This window comes from Mustela lutreola, chromosome 14 (genome assembly GCF_030435805.1).
Source record: "Mustela lutreola isolate mMusLut2 chromosome 14, mMusLut2.pri, whole genome shotgun sequence".
Taxonomy (NCBI): Eukaryota; Metazoa; Chordata; class Mammalia; order Carnivora; family Mustelidae; genus Mustela; species Mustela lutreola.
The window spans coordinates 16,102,776-16,119,040 of NC_081303.1; the positions used below are offsets into that span (position 1 = coordinate 16,102,776).

A 16,265-nucleotide genomic window follows, 5' to 3' on the forward strand; every position below is an offset into this window, starting at 1 on the left:
ACCAACCTGGCAACAGTCATTCCCCGTTGTGGTGGGCTCCCTGATGTGGTCCAGGCTTCTCCAGAAATCAAGCCCCTTAGGTGTCTGTAATCAGAACATACCCAGGCCAGCTCTGCAGGTTCAACAGGGTCATGAGCTGGAGGGGGATAGGTCCCAGGCTTGCTGAGCCTTACCACAAAGCTTGGAGGCTTTCAAAGGAAATATATTTAAACTATTTTATTAATTTTTAAAAAATACAAATAGAAACAATAGCGTTATTACTTTAGGGATAGGAAGTCCCTGGAACTTCTCTGCCAATCTTTGAAAACGAACTGGGAAATTTAAATTTACCACAAAGGTGAAAAACCTCCAAAGTTCCGAGACAGTGTCTAGTTCTACACCAGTTTCTTCTAGAAGTCTGGTATCACTCAAGAAGTAATTCATCTTAATGCAGAATGTAATTAGAGTTTTTCTGTGATAATAATTAAACAGTGATATATGGTATCATGTATGGTATCAGATGCCCACAAGTCCCTGTTCTAAGTCAAAAAAACAGACTCCAAAAGTAATAAAAGATTAACTACCAGATACACAAAAGAAAATATGGAAACTTGAAAAACAAAACAACTGAATAAAAATTAACTTAAGAGGACATTAGATAATAAATTTTAATTATTTCACATTTAAAAAATATAAAGTTTTGTTTTAAAAATAATCATTTTATTCATGAACAGAGCCAAAAGTAATATACTGCTTCTTTTTAAAAAGTAAGTTTTGAAATAGTATAGAAAACTGACAATAGTTTTAGTTGATTGCACTTATACAAGGAAGGAAAAGTGTTTTTTTAACAAAGCCTAAACATTAAAAAAAAAAAGTTCCATTTTAAAAGCTTTTGCTAAATTATATTGAAAGGAAGTGATGAAAAACCATATTCAACTGAATGAAGAAACAAAAATTTTTGTTTCATTGGTGATTTGAATCACTAATAGAGGAAATAGTTATACACATTTCATACTGGTTCGTCATAGATCTGAGGTAGCACAGGTCAGCAGGCCAACAGAACAATTCTACAAGGCACCATTGGTTTTGTGTGACAGAACACTAGCTGGCACCTGAGATCTAGAAATACAGAAAAAATTCAAACGTGGTATATAAATTTTTCTTCAATTTTCTCTGATTTTATATTGGATTGATACTGATATGATATTTACTTTGTCTTTTTGTTCAGGCAGGTCTTTCCTCAAATCTACTTGAGAGATTCCTTCACAAAGTTGCAAATGTAAATAGTTCTTTCAGGTATGTCCCTACACTCAACTGAACGCCACCTTAAGGCCCTGGTTAGAACAGATTTATATGTTTTTCCTATGACAGATATTTTCCAATAGGTTCCTCTCCCATGTCTCCGTAATCTGCTTTTCGGGATCAATAAAGATCCCTGTATCTTCCTAGTGTTTCAAAAACTCCTTCCATGTCTTAATCATGTGACTTCCTTCATGCTTTAAGCATCAAAATGCTGAGCCTTACCACAAAGCTTGGAGCATCAAAATGCTTAAAGCATGAAGGAAGTCACATGATTAAAGGATGGAAGCATTCTGGAAATACTAGGAAGACCTATATACATACACACACATATATATTATATATACATACATATTCTGCTCTCACAACAGCAGAGGCCAAAACCTAGTTGCAATATTCCAAGATCATGGTAATAGTCCCCAGGTATGCTGTGTCATGGAACAGACCTTTCCTTAGGTCAAGATAATTTTATTAGAGTTCTGCCTTCAGAGCTGCAAAGCCAATCAACTACTATCTCCATGAACACTGTTCTCAATCTTTCTTACTATCACAGAACACGGTTCAACAACTAATATTGGTCACTAAAACCTCTTGGAATCTATTTTACCATGTATGCTTCCTTTTACAAAGTATAACACCTCTTGCATTTCTTTAGATGTTAGCCTAATGGTATTTCTAACCATCTAGTCGAGAAATGAGCCGCATTATATAATGTTCCATCACTGTGCAACAAGTAAACAGCATGGTGCAGTTAGTTACTGTACCCATATAAAACCTACTGTTCAATTAGTTCCTAAAAATCTGTTCTGCTTAAATGGCACTCAAACTCTCATCCTAGACAATTATAAAATTCCATTCAGGGGAGACAGAAATGATGATCAAGAGAAATTAACAACAGCATCAGAAATATGCTTACCAAATACTAACTTATACATTCTTCTTTTCATCTGTACGTCTTTATCTTTCATAAATAGCATGTCTGTACAATAAACCTATATTTCATCTTCTTCCAACATATAAGATTTAATACATTCATTATCTTCCTATCTTCTAAGTTTTTTTTTTTTTTTTTCACTTAATCAGCAATTTTCAAATTTCGTTATCAGTGGAACTCTTTGTTCCAAGGAAGTCCTATGGAGGGAGACTCCCACTATATAAAGTGGTCAAAAGCAGAACTGCTCTGATCAGTAGGGGAGGGCTGTCAGTAGACACAGCTTAGAAACCACTGCTCTAAAACATTCCAGAAGCTGAAGAAAAGATATTGTCCACTGGAACTTCTTCATTTCCATGATTATAAACAATCTCCCCCTTGTTTCCACTTTTTAAAAACATTTCTTAAGGACAGCTACTTTTACCTCAGCCCGTTAATGGGATAAAAAGCATAGAGTCTTACATATAGCTGAGTATTTGAATTCTTATTTCTTTTCACACTATTCCAAAATGCAAATTAGTATAAGATGTAATCCCATGACTGGTTATTAAAATCAGTTTAAAATTATTTAAGATGTGATAGAAAAAGTTTTTAATTACCATTGCTTCATAACTGTAATTGTTCTAGTCCAAGTCCAACATTAGCCAAAAGGCTCGTTATCAAGAAAACAAAAATCACTTTGTAGTCATTCTGAGCAGGTTTTATCTTCTCATGTAATGATTCTGTGGCTATATTTTTTGATTAAAAAAAAAAGCTTCAGTTATATATTCTATGCATATTTTAAACATGATTGGCTTGAAAGGCCAGGAAAAGAGGTCACGTTTTGTCAAACTTAGAAAGATAATACAAAAGTTTAAAAATGAAAAATTTTTTTTTCTAAAATAAGCTCCTTTGTGCTTGCCAGGCTTTTCATCAACCTCCTTCCACAGAAACAGGTTTTTAAACTGACTTTTTAATAAATCCGTGCCTTCCGAAATCCGACTCGGTGCTTAGCTTATAAAAAAACACCCCTGTTCTTCTATGTTCCTCACAGGCTGGACGGGCAGCACCAGGTGTGAAATGCGGCTCCAGAGCCCACTCAGCTTGTCCGAGTCCATGTGGTTGAAGGAGCGGGGAGTGTCGGAGTTGGTAAACCTGGCCCAGAGTAAATCTCTCACTTTTTCCTCAGTTTCCCTTGGGCCAACACTTGCTTCTAATGTTTCCTCCTCCAGGAGAACAGTCAGCACCAGGGCCACATCTTTGAAGGCGGCATTCTCATGGTCACAATACTTGTAGAAGATCAGGGTAGAGCCCGCGGGAAAGGATTCGAAGTGGTGTACCACAGCAGCCTTCTGGCCATTCTCGAATCCCGAGCTCAGCTCCATGTCAACCAATTGCTTGACCGTGTCACTGTCCTCCAAGGTTCTTCCAGCCCCGTCGATCTGAATGGCGGAGACTTTTTGGAAGGAGGTGTAGGCGTCTGCGACGAGGTGACTCAGGCACTTCAGGGTCTCTCTTCCCTCTTGAGCTGCTGTAAATATGACGGTGGCCGGCTCGGTGGGGTTCGAAGCATTGAGGTGCTTCTGGAGAAATTTACGTCCTCTCTGCCACAAGAAGGAGCTCTGGCCTGGGAATTTATCCTTCAATTGGCTAAACTGAGCCAAAAAGGCCTCTAAAGCTGGATTTTTGGGCACTTGCTGGGCTGGAGAGGAACAGTAGCTATTAACAAAACTTACCAAAACAATAGTCATAACCATGAAGCAAAGAAAGATGGAGCCTGTCAGAAAATAGGATAATAAAATACAAAATTAGAACATCGACCAGAAACAAAACATGTGGTAAACTGAAATGCATTAGAGATACTGTCAGATTTTACTAATTGTGGAGAGTTTCTTTTGCCTATATCCTCTAAAGTTTGAGATATTAAGGTCTACCAAAAATACTTACTCTCTAATTTCTTAAATTATTTGAAGGTAAAATATTTTTGTTAAAAGGTGAAAGTGAAGTTTATGTATTTGTTGCTATAACTAATGATGTGACTTGGAACTATTGGGACAGTCTTCCACCTTCTCGAAGTACCATTACCCACAATAAGCTAATTCGTTCTTTATGGGTCAAAATGTGGAAATGCCACTTGAGAAGTTAAAGATACTCTGTAATAAAAAGCAGTTTTAGTTTCTTATTTTTGAAAATGGGAATTCCCATTTTGTTAAGGATGGTGAAATATCTGCCAGGGCCCCTAAAGGAAAAATCCTTAAAACTCTATTGCTCTATTTCACTATTAGTTATTATCAAACACTTTTTAAAAACATATTAAAACAAGCCACAGTAATTAGATACCAAAAAGAAATAAGAGGCTTCTAAATTGGTAAGGAAGATGTAAAACTTTCACTATTTGCAGATGACACAATATTCTATATAGAAAACCCTAAAGAAACCACCAGAAAACTACTAGAACTCATAACTGAATTCAGTAAAGTTGCTGGATACAAAATCAATGTGCAGAAATCTGGTGCATTTGTATACACTAATAATGAGGCCGCAGAAAGAGAAATCAAGAAAACAATCCCACTTGCACACCAAAAATAATAAGATACATTGGAATAAACCTAACCAATGAGGTGAAAGACCTGTACTCTGAAAACTAAGGAACACTGATGAAAGAAATTGAAGATGGCACCAAGAAATGGAAAGACATTTCATGCTCATGGACTGGAAGAACAAATATTATTAAAATGGCCAACTGCCCACAACAATCTACAGATTTAATGCAATCCCTATCATAACATCAACAGTATTTTTCACAGAACTAGAACAAATAATCCTAAAATATGTATGGAACCACAAAAGGTCCCAAAGAGCCAAAGCAATTTTGAAAAAGAAAAGCAAAGCTGGAGGTATTACCATTCCAGACTTGCAGGTATGTTATGAAGTGGTAGTGATCAAATAGGACGGTACTGGCATGAAAACAGCCACGCAGATCAATGGAGCAGAACCAAAAACCCAGATATAAACCCATGCTTATATGGTCAATTAGTCTTCGACAAAGAGGAAAGAAAATCCAATGGGGGAAAAAGATGATTTCTCCAACAAATGGTGATGGGAAAACTGGACAGCTACATGCAAAAGAATGAAACTAAATCGCTTTCTTACACCATACACAAAATCAAATTCAAAATGGATTAAAGACCTAAATAGGAGACCTGAAACCATAAAATCATAAAATCCTAGAAAAGAACACGGGAAAGTAAGACCTCTGATATCAACCATAGCCACACTTTTCTAGGTATGTCTCCTGATGCAAAGGATATAAAAGCAAAAATAAACTATTGGGACTACAACAAAATAAAAAGGCTTTGCATGGCAAAGGAAACAATCAACAAAACTAAAAGGCAACCTACCTAATGGGAGAAGGTATCTGCCAATGACATGTCCGATAAAGGATTAGTATCAAAAATTTATAAAGGGCTTACACCAATCAACACCCAATAAACAAATAATCAAATTAAACAGTGGGCAGAAGAAATGAAGAGACATTTCTCCAAAGACATCCAGATGGCCAACACACCCATGAAAAGATGTTCAACATCATTCCTCATCAGAGAAATGCAAATCAAAAGTACAAATAGGTATCACCTTACACCTGTTAGAATGGCAAAGGTCAACAACATAAGAAACAACAGGAAAAGATGGCGAAGAGGCGGAGAAAGGGGAAGGGTCTTACACTGTTGCTGGGACTGTCCTCTCCAGTGGTGCAGCATCCTCAAAAGTTAAAAACAGAGCTACCCTACTACTCAGCAACTGTGCTACTGAGTATTGACACAAAAAATACAAAAACACTAACTCAAAAAGATACACGCACCCCTATGCTTATTGCAGCATTGCCTACCACAGCCAAATTATGGAAGCAGCCTGAGTGTCCAGCAGCAGAGGAGTGGATATAGATATGGAGTGCGTGCATATGTACACACACATACTGGAATAATATTCAGCCAAAAAAAAAAAAACGAAGTCTCGTCATTTGCAACAACATGGATGGAGAAAGTATAAGGCTAAACGGAGTCAGTCAGAAAAAGGCAAATACCATGTGATTTCAGTCGTATGTGGAATTTAAGAAACGAGACAAATGAGCAAGGAAGAAAAGAAGAGACAAACCAAAATCACAGACTCTACAGAGAGAACAAACTGATGGTCATCAAAGGGGAGAGGCGAGAGGCGGGGGGGATGGGCACACAGGTGACGGGGATTAAGGAGGGCACGTGCCGTGTCGCACACCGAGTGATGGATGGAGTTGCGGAATCACTAGCCTGTACACCTGAGACTAACAGAACACTGTAAGTTAACTGTACTGGAATTGAGACAAAACAGAACAACACACTATAAAACAATGTTAAAACTGTTGGAATCTGTTAGTTTTCTAGTTCGAGTTTTCTCCTTTTCTCTGAGGATTTCTGAATGTGAATCAACACAACAAGAAGACCAATTTTTTTTTCTCCTACCATAACTCCAAAGATCCTTTTTATCCATCTTTTTTATGGTATCCGGTGCATTCTCTTTGTTTTCTTCCAACTCTTGTGTTTCTTGCTGATGACTCTCAGCCTCTGGGGAGAAAAGGAATATTATTTGCAGAAAATATACTAATGGGGTATCATATACTTTAAAACTCTTACCAAACCAAATTATTAGATTGAGAGGATTTCTGTACTTTGTAAAATCTTATACAAAGCTAACTTTTGTTCTGTCTTTTCCTTAAGGCTATTACTTTCACTCTACTTAGAAGAATAAAATCAAGTGCTGTAAATTCATGTAGGGTTACTGTTGCTACAGTCACTATTCCTCACTGGTCCTCATGTCAAGGACAAAGAAACAAGCATCCTAATATTACAGCCAAGCTTATCTACAATGTGTCTCGAGAAAATGTTCAAAATTAAAAAGGGATTTAAGAAGTGTTAGCTGCGGGCACCTGGCTAGCTCAGTTGGGAGAGCATGCACTGATCTCAGGGTCATGAGTTCAAGCCCTACACTGGGTATAGTAGAGCTTACTCAAATAAATAAAGCACAAATAAATAAATAAATAAAACACTTTAAAAAATTAAGTGTTAGCTGAACACAAGACTCATTATCACAGAGCAATGGTACTCTAACTCCAGGGTTCAAGTCATGTGGCAAGACTCCAAGTACACAAAAACAGAGACTCTTTTAAGTTTAGAGATAGGAGAGATTACTGTACAGTTACAAAACAGCTTACAAAAGCAAGTTTGAACTTCTTAGTGAAGGAAGGACAAAAAGCAAGGAATACAAAGTAAAGAAAATTGGTGAATTACATAAAAATGTAGGTGTGAGGCGAGATAGCAATCTTAAAATGTGAAAAGGAGGGCAGTATTTTGTAGCCCTCTCGGTCACTCTACAGCCGAGATGTGTGCTTACGGTGTACTCCATTAACATGAAGAAATAAGATCATCTCCACCTATAAAGGGTCGTGTATTTAGTCAAAGCCCACCCCAAAAAATGGACTTTAAAATATCATATCACAGACTATAAAAGGATCTTTACTGATACCCTCCTGTAGCCCCACCTTACCCATCATGGCAAAAGGTCTAGCAATGTTAAGGGCTTTGCCCAAGGTCACATAAAGAGATGTGGCTAAGCTGAGATTAGAACAAGGCTTCTCATCTGCTAGGTCAGCTCATTCCATTATATATATATATATATATATATATATATATATATATATATATATATAATGGAATGTATGGAATGTATGGAATATATATATATATAATGGAATGTATATATGTATGTAATATAATATATATTATGTATATTATATTATATTATATTATATTATATTAAGTTGCTTCCCATACATAGCCTGCATTTTTAAAACAATATTTTCTTCCTCTACTCAGTGAACCTGCATACTGGTGAAAATCTGATGGAAGATTAATAGTTCATACAAGTCACATTCATTCATTTATGTAACAACTATTCATAAAGTTGCTTCTCTGTGCCCAGTGCCACAGAAACACAATGAATGACAAAGACATAGTCCTTGCCTTCACTGAAGTTACAAACTATCCTAATGATTAGTGAATGAAACATATTATATTATTTGAGATCTGTCACTGACTTATTGTGAAACATGAATTTCCAGTCCTTAGTCGAGTCCCTGAGGCAGAATGTCTTACATTTTATATTCCTTTGCACTTGGCAAATAGGCGTTTTAGACTTAGCTCTTCTGTGTACTTACGAAATACAAATCTGTCCATGCAATTATGGACAGTGAGAGCTAGGAGAGACCAGCTTTTGGATAGCTCTTATCCAACCTTTTCATACTACAAATAGGAAACTGAAGTACCAAGGAGTTAAGAGACCTGCCCAGGGTCACCCAGGTTAGCAAGTGGTAGGGCCACAACTAAAACTCATGTGTCTTTTGTGTTCCAGTTAAGGACTTAGCTGCTGCAACTATTATCCTCATAGAAGATAGGATGTTTACTCTCCTTAATATACAAGTGGGGGAAATCATATAGAGAGAAATTAACCGACCTGCTCAAAGTCCTATAAAATATGACTGAGTTAAGGGCACTGGACCATTGATGCTGGTTTTTAAATATACCCATCTCTTGATTTATGCAGCATTTAGTTTCAAAAAAAAAAATTAAAAAATGTTAAGTAAAACTGTGTTCCTAAAATAAAAAAATAAATAAAAGCCAGAGGTGAAGTTTTAAAAAGTCAATCTCTTTTTAAAAATCATACTACATTACTACAAACAGTAAGTAAATAAAAATAGTTTAAGGGCATCTGGTGGCTCAGTCAGTTAAGCACCTGCCTTGGGCTCAGGTCATGATCCCAGGGTCCTGGGATCGAGCCCCACATCAGGCTCCCTGCTCAGCGGCGAGTCTGCCTCTTCCTCTGACCCTTCCCTCTTTCATGCTCTAAATCTCTCTCTCTGAAACAAATAAAAAATTTTTTTTAAAGTTTAAAAAGGCAGTTTATGTGTTGGAAGCTACTTAAGTAGTGCAATGAGCTAGTCAACGAGATGAGAAACCTCACTATAATCTCAGCTCAGTCGTGTCTCTTTAAGTGGCCTTGATCCTATAAAGAGAAGTTCTCTAAAAAGTTCTCTAAAAAGAAGGCCCCTGACCTATGCTGTGTCCTCAGCAACAGAGCAAGACAAAAGTCCGATGGGCTTCCTCACCTGGTGCCAGCCGTCGCCTCCTCACGGAAGGCTGGCTCTCCGGCGCTACAGGGGAATGCACAGGGCTCGGGGCACCCCGAGGGTCCGCGGCGGGTGGCTCCGGTGAAACTCCAGGTTCGCTGCTCACCTCTTCAGGCAGGGCTGCAGAGCCGCTCTGTAAGACTGCATCTTCTCTTTCTACCCTGTCACTTGGAGATCTGGTGGGTTCTGGTAGGTTCTGTTCTTCCTGAAAACTCTGGTTGTTCTCATGTTGTGTTTTAGCCTTTGGATAGTTCCCATAATTTGTCCCATCTGGACTGTCTGATTGATCATCTGTGTCTGCACTTCCTGTACCTATGGTTTCTACCCCTTGGTGGACGACGTCATTGAGACCAGAGGCAGAGTCTGGGGTCTGAGCTTCTTCAATGGTACTTTCGGGGACTGTGGTCTCCTGTGCCTGAGGACTTACTGATACGTCATTTTTCAAATCCTTTTGAGGGGCTATTGAGATAAAAATTTATAATTTTTATTGAAAAAAATTCCCTATTTTTTTGTAGTTTAACAAGGTCCCTGATTAATAAGGAATATGTGTATAGATTTGATGGTTTACAGGCACTCTTCCTAAACATTACTTCTCTTGATTTCTACTCCAGGTGGTTAAGACAGACTTACTATGTGTTAATAAATCTAATAACACTAATGTAGAACTATTTTGAATGACAGAACCAATTTCTGGTTTATTAAATACATCCTCTTCCCTAACAAAATAATGAAAATCGGCAATAGTCGTCAAGAACAATTAAAACCACTATGCAAAAAGCTGATGAGACATTTTATAATGAATGAACCAACTGATCAACCTTAACATCACAGAAAGAGGGAAAAAACAGACATCATTAACCTCCCAGGTCAGTGCAGTGGGAAGTGCACTATACCACCTATGAAGTATTCTTGCCAAATGAACCGGTATCTGATCAAGATTCTAGAGCTAATTACTGGCTTCCATGAAATATTTGGATAGAGGAACATATTAAATCATGCATCAAAAAATTAACATAATAATTACTATAATAATAAAATTGATTATTGATTAAATATTTTAAAAAATCATGCCTCAGACTTATATAAATAAGACTCAAATAAATAAATAAATTTATAATAAATAAATAAATAAATAATAAATAAAATCTTTAAAAAAAAAGAATTGCATATTTATGACTAAAATTACATGATGTCTAGAATTTGCCTCAATTCAAGAATGTGGGAGAAAGGAGCAAGACTACAGATGAAATAATGTGTTGACAGCAGATGAAGTCATTTGATGGGTATGTGGGATTCATCTCATCTCCGTCTCCATGCTTATGTATGTCTCACATTTTCTATAATAAAGCTTAAAAAGAAAGCAACCTAAAAGATATATCAATCAAATATAGTGAGTAGTCCACTAAAAAAAAAAATCCCAAACCCCAACTGTGGAGAAAAAAAAGATTAGGGAGAAAAAAAAAAGGTATGAGGTAAGCGGGGAAATGTACATACTGATTAAATGTTTTATGATATTAAGGAACAACTATTAATATCTTTTTCAGGTGTCATATGCTATTTTGGTTACTTTTTAAAAAAATTATCTGTAAGAGACGTAAACTGAAGTATGCACAAACAAAATGATATAATGCCTTGGATTTGCATTTAAATATTCCAAGGCAGGCAACATGATCAGCATTATAGGAATGCCTGGGTGGCTCAGCTAGTTAGTCATCTGCCTTTGGCTCAGGTCATGATTCTGGGGTCCTGAGATCGAGTCCTGCATCTGGCTCCTTGCTTGGCAGGGAGCCTGTTTCTCCCTCTGCCTGCAGCTTCTCCCCCTACTTGTGCGCACACACAGGCTCCCTCTGACAAATAAATTAAAAAAATGTTTTTAATCAGCATTATGTAGGTTATAATTGAAATTTAGATGTTGAGGGGCGCCTGGGTGGCTCAGTGGGTTAAAACCTCTGCCTTCATCTCAGGTCATGAAGCCAGGGTCCTGGGATCAAGCCCTGTGTTGGGCTCTCTGCTCGGCAGGGAGCCAGCTTCCTCCTCTCTCTCTCTGCCTGCCTCTCTGTCTACTTGTAATCTCTGTCTGTCAAATAAATAAATAAATCTTTAAAAAAAAAAAAAAGGAAAGAAAGGAATTTAGATGTTGAAATTACCATATTGTTTGCCTGAAACTAGTATTACACTGTATTTCAACTAACTGGAATTAAAATAAAAACTTGGAAAAAAAAAAAGGAATTAGATGTTGAGTATGTGGGAATTCATTATAGTACTAACTTTTTATATATTTTAAAATACCCTCAATAAAAGTTTTAAGTAAATATGCCCTCTTCCGAAATATCTACTTACTTTGCCTATTTTTATCTTCTACCTATACATACAAGCAAGATAAAGAATTTAAATTTCATCTTTCCCTATAACTGAAAGTAGATGGAACGTCAGTTTTCTTGATTTTTAAAAATATAACTCCAAAAATTAGTCTACTGTCCCTACTGTATTTTTCCTAGGTTTCTACTACTGGAATCTCTAAAACATTAATCTTCCTCATAATTCGGGTCAGATACTATGGTAGACTTCTAAATACAAAAGAATAAGAATAATCATACCAAACTATCAAACTAATCTTTTTTACTTCCAAACTTCAGGTTTCCATCATCTGAGATCCTCCCTTAGAAAAGATCTAGATTCCTACAGCACAGATCTGGACAAACCAGTGCTGTACAGACTAGTCTTACCCTCTGCAGGATCCCTAAGTCCTCTGTCCGCCATGTTTGTGTTCTAGCTCTTCAGACTTTGGGATACTTTTTGTTAGTGTCTGGTTTTTCTTGTGAAGATGTCTTGTTTTCTTCTTGTCCCAAGTCCCAACAGACTCATGCTTCCCGTGGACCCAGGAAACAAGGCATTTATACAGTGACTAAAATAAAATGAAAAAAATTAAATGACTTTTTATTCATACATGGAATAAATGCCAATTTTAGCTTTATTTATTCAATCTGTTTAGTTTGAGTAATAGTTCCTCTTTGAAACCTTTCTACTGAAGAAGAAATGTTTTCTGGCTTTGGTGAGGAGTCAAATCCTTGACAAGTAGAAAAAAGCTTCAGATTATTAAATTTTGCATAGATGCCATAATCTCCTAATACATTCCACTGAGTTGAAAGGATGGAAAATGCTAAATGACCAGAATCTTAAAGACAATGTCTTTGAAAATGGAATAAATAGTAATTCTAAGAGTAGACATTTAAGTCACCGCTCAGTTAATTGTCACTACAGATTTCCTTTATGTCTTCAATTTCTGTCCCATACAAATCTCTCAGCCCATCAGCAGCTTTCACTTATCATTACTAAATAACAATGCACAGGGAGTACACCTACAAACTAAGGTAGCTGCCTTAGGAAATACATATTAGGAGTTGTATCACTGCCTTTGCAGAGATTCCCTCACAGTATTCTTTTTAGATCTCTTTAATGCCTTTCCATATGGTGCTCAAAGAAGACTGATGTATAATTATGAGCTATATACAAAAGGAATCAAAATCAGAGGCAATTCATAATCAATAAAATATTTCTATTATCATATATATTATATATATATAGCATATATATAAATATTATATATAAAAATAACTTTTTTGGTCAGGAACAATAATACCAAAAATACTTAACTTGTCTTATCTGTAAAAATGATAAGGACTGCTATGAGGATTAAATACAAAAGTATATGTGAAATAGGTTTGGAAAGGGTTACATTTTTGATGGCCTAGTTGAGAGGCTAGCCAGCTAGCATCGTGTCTTTTTCACCAGCACTCCTCTGTAAAATTTTATTTTACGAGTTGAATACTTTAATCCCAAATGCCTGGTATAATGCCTAGGGTAAAGCAGACTCCCTATTTTAATTTAAAAGAATATGGATAAATAAATGTATGAATGTACAGAGTGGAGCCAATTATAAACGTGAAAGGAGGGGAGGAGTTAGAGACAGGCCTTCTTTCTGCTGGTGTAGACATCCAGAGAACATGTCTCAGATTTGGAGAGTTCGTGGTCACCCTTTTATCTTCTTCAATCTCCTAAGACTAGGCTTTCAACTCTACTTTTCATCAGCATGATATGTTGCAATGAGGGTTTCTCTCCTATCCTAGGTTCATAATAGAAATAAAAAGTCCCCAGTCTTTTTCTCGTTAAAACACTTTTTTCCTGTTAGCCCAAACCAGGAAAACGATGGGTAAAACTTTCTTATGCACCAGTGACAAAAATTTTAGAAAGCAAAGATGCTATTCATAATAACAATAAGGAATCTCATATTAAAAACTAAAAGATACCTGGTAATAAATCTAACAACAGCTATGCAAGAAATTTAGAATGGGGTGAATTTTATGGTATGTAAATTACACCTCAATAAAGCTGTATTTAAAAAAAAAAAGAACTTTAGGAAGAAAAGCATAAAACTTTATTGAAGGACATAAAAAAGACCTAAGTAGAGAGATACATCATGTGCATAGACAGTAAGACTAAACCATTGATGCCAATTCTTTCCAAATTAATCTGTATATTCACTGTAAATTGAAACAAAATTGTAAGACAATTTTTGGATTGTTGCATGTTTCTTAGAGAATGGACAGCTGACCCTAAAATTCACACAGAGCAGTAAAGGATTAAAAAGAGGTAAGATAATTCTGAGGGAGGGGAGCTATCTTTGCCCCATACATCAAGACTTATTATAAAACTTACAGTAAATAAAAATGATAGGGCAATGGTACAAGGAACAAATAGAACATACAGAATAGAGAGCCAGGAAATATATGCACACATAGATAAAGGAAACTGGCTATAAGCGACAAGAGGGAAAGAATGGATTAATGAATAGTTTGAGGACAAGTGACAGTTTAAATGGGAAAAAAATAGATTTCACCCTGCCACCCGACACAAAAATCAATTCCAGATTAGAGACCTACACATAAAGAGAAAAACTTTCAATTTCTTTATAATCTCAAGGTTTTCTTAAAACAAGATATAAAATACACAAACCATAAAGGGGAATTCTGATGTAATCACATATTAAATGCTCATTTCTATACAAATCATCAAAATCGAAGTTAAAACATAAATTCACTGACTAGAAAAATATCAGCAACACATATAATAATCAGCAGGGGATTAATATCCAGAACACATAAAGACTCCTAAGAGACAGATAATGCTATGAAAAAGTGGACAAAAGAGTTTAACAGTTTTAACAAATTGTTAAAACGAAGAGGAAACCTACCATTCTAATGAATCAATAAGAAGAGTGGTCAAGGAAATGCAAAACAAATTAATGACATACAACAGCTTTTTACAACCATTGACTGGCAAAAATTTCAAGTCAGGCAATACCAGGTGTTGGCAAGGATTTGGATATACAGAGTTCTTAAATGCTACTGGCAACAAGGCAAACTGTTACAACTTTGGAGAGCAATATGGCAATATCTGGTAAAGTTAAGATGTGCATGTTCTACAAATTGTCAACTGCACTTTTAGATTTATGCCTCAGAGAAACTTTCGAGGTTGGTGGCAGCATCGCTTAAAATGAGCAAAAATGAGAAAACCCCCTAAATGTCCATTAATAAGGAAGTGGATTTTAAAAAACTGTGGTATATTCTTACAATGTAGTAGCATATATGGCAATTAAAACAATGAATTATAGATCTCAAAAACTTGTAGAAGTACAGCATTATCATTTTTACATACAATTTAAAAAATAAATTTATACTACATCGTGTTTCAAAGAAGTATACAAATGGCATAAATAAGAACCACTGATACAAACCACAACCACGGATGTTATCTAAAAAGTGTAAGTTAAAGTCACACATAAAGGAGTATTATGCCAAATGATTTCATTTATATGAACTTCCAGAACAGGCCAATCATGGTCTATGGTGACAGAAGATCTATCAGTGGCTCCTGGGGAAGAGAACTGACTGGGAAAAGGCATAAGGAAACCTTTTGGGGTTAAGAAAGTATCTCATATCTTTATTGAGGTGGTGGTTACGTTTATCATCAAACTTAAAATCTGTACATTGCATGTACCCTCAATAAACTTTATTTCCAGAACTGAACATTATTTCCAAACAACTGAATGCTTTCAAAAATACATTGCCTGCTAGCTAGAATGCAGCCAATACACATTCTGTAGAAGGAACCATCACAGATCTTTCTATAATCTTACAAATGCTCAGCATATACCTTTCTTGTCACGAGGCACACATTCCTGCAGCCCATTTCATTCAGGCCCTTTGTAACAGATCACTGTTCATAGCTGAAATGGTATCCCCTCAAGGCTACAAGGAAGAAGTGGTATAAACATGGAGGTTCTCGACACATCCTTGCAAAAAGTCACATGGTGGGGCACCTGGGAGATCTTGAGGCCACTATTCCCAAAGCAGGTCACCTTTCGAGCGGTGTCCGATCCATATGAGGAAATGGAACCTCTGGACTGATTAATGAAAGTGAGGCAGAGCCTCATCCTGATGGAAAATGGCAATGTTGGAGACATTTTGCAGCGGCAGGAAAAACCTTTCCATAATCATGTCCACAAAAAGACTCCTCTGATGGTATCGTTTGCAAAAAGAACTGATGAAAACCCATGTGCTTCATATGGCACAATATTTACTTTCAGCAAATCCCTTACAAGTTTGTGAAATGTTGATTTTCAGTGCCCCATACATGGATGTTATGATTCATTTTGCCACTTAAGGAAAACACAGCCTCACCAATGGTGACTATCTGCACTTCCCTGTGACCCTGAATCCTGCAGCAAAAGTTGTATCATTTTATTTTAACAGTCTCTGCATGAGGGCTTTAAATAGGATAAAGCAATAAAGTTTTATT

At 36.4% G+C, this 16,265-nt stretch overlaps 1 protein-coding gene across 5 annotated transcripts in view; it reads right to left on the reverse strand.

Annotated features, from left to right (window-relative positions):
• Window positions 1-201: 201 nt before the first annotated feature.
• Window positions 202-16,265, reverse strand: part of LOC131814957 (torsin-1A-interacting protein 2-like) — a 40,821-nt gene continuing 24,757 nt past the window's right edge. For 4 of the 5 annotated variants that reach the window (XM_059146471.1, XM_059146469.1, XM_059146470.1 and 1 more), the window contains exons 2-5: window positions 12,134-12,312; window positions 9,387-9,866; window positions 6,688-6,789; window positions 202-3,965 (exon numbers count right to left, since the gene is read on the reverse strand). In XM_059146471.1, coding sequence (XP_059002454.1) covers window positions 3,199-3,965; window positions 6,688-6,789; window positions 9,387-9,866; window positions 12,134-12,167 — 1,383 coding nt within the window. In that variant the 5' untranslated portion in view covers window positions 12,168-12,312 and the 3' untranslated portion in view covers window positions 202-3,198. The remainder of the gene's footprint in view (window positions 3,966-6,687; window positions 6,790-9,386; window positions 9,867-12,133; window positions 12,313-16,265) is intronic. The other variant, XR_009347514.1, reaches the window with a different exon arrangement.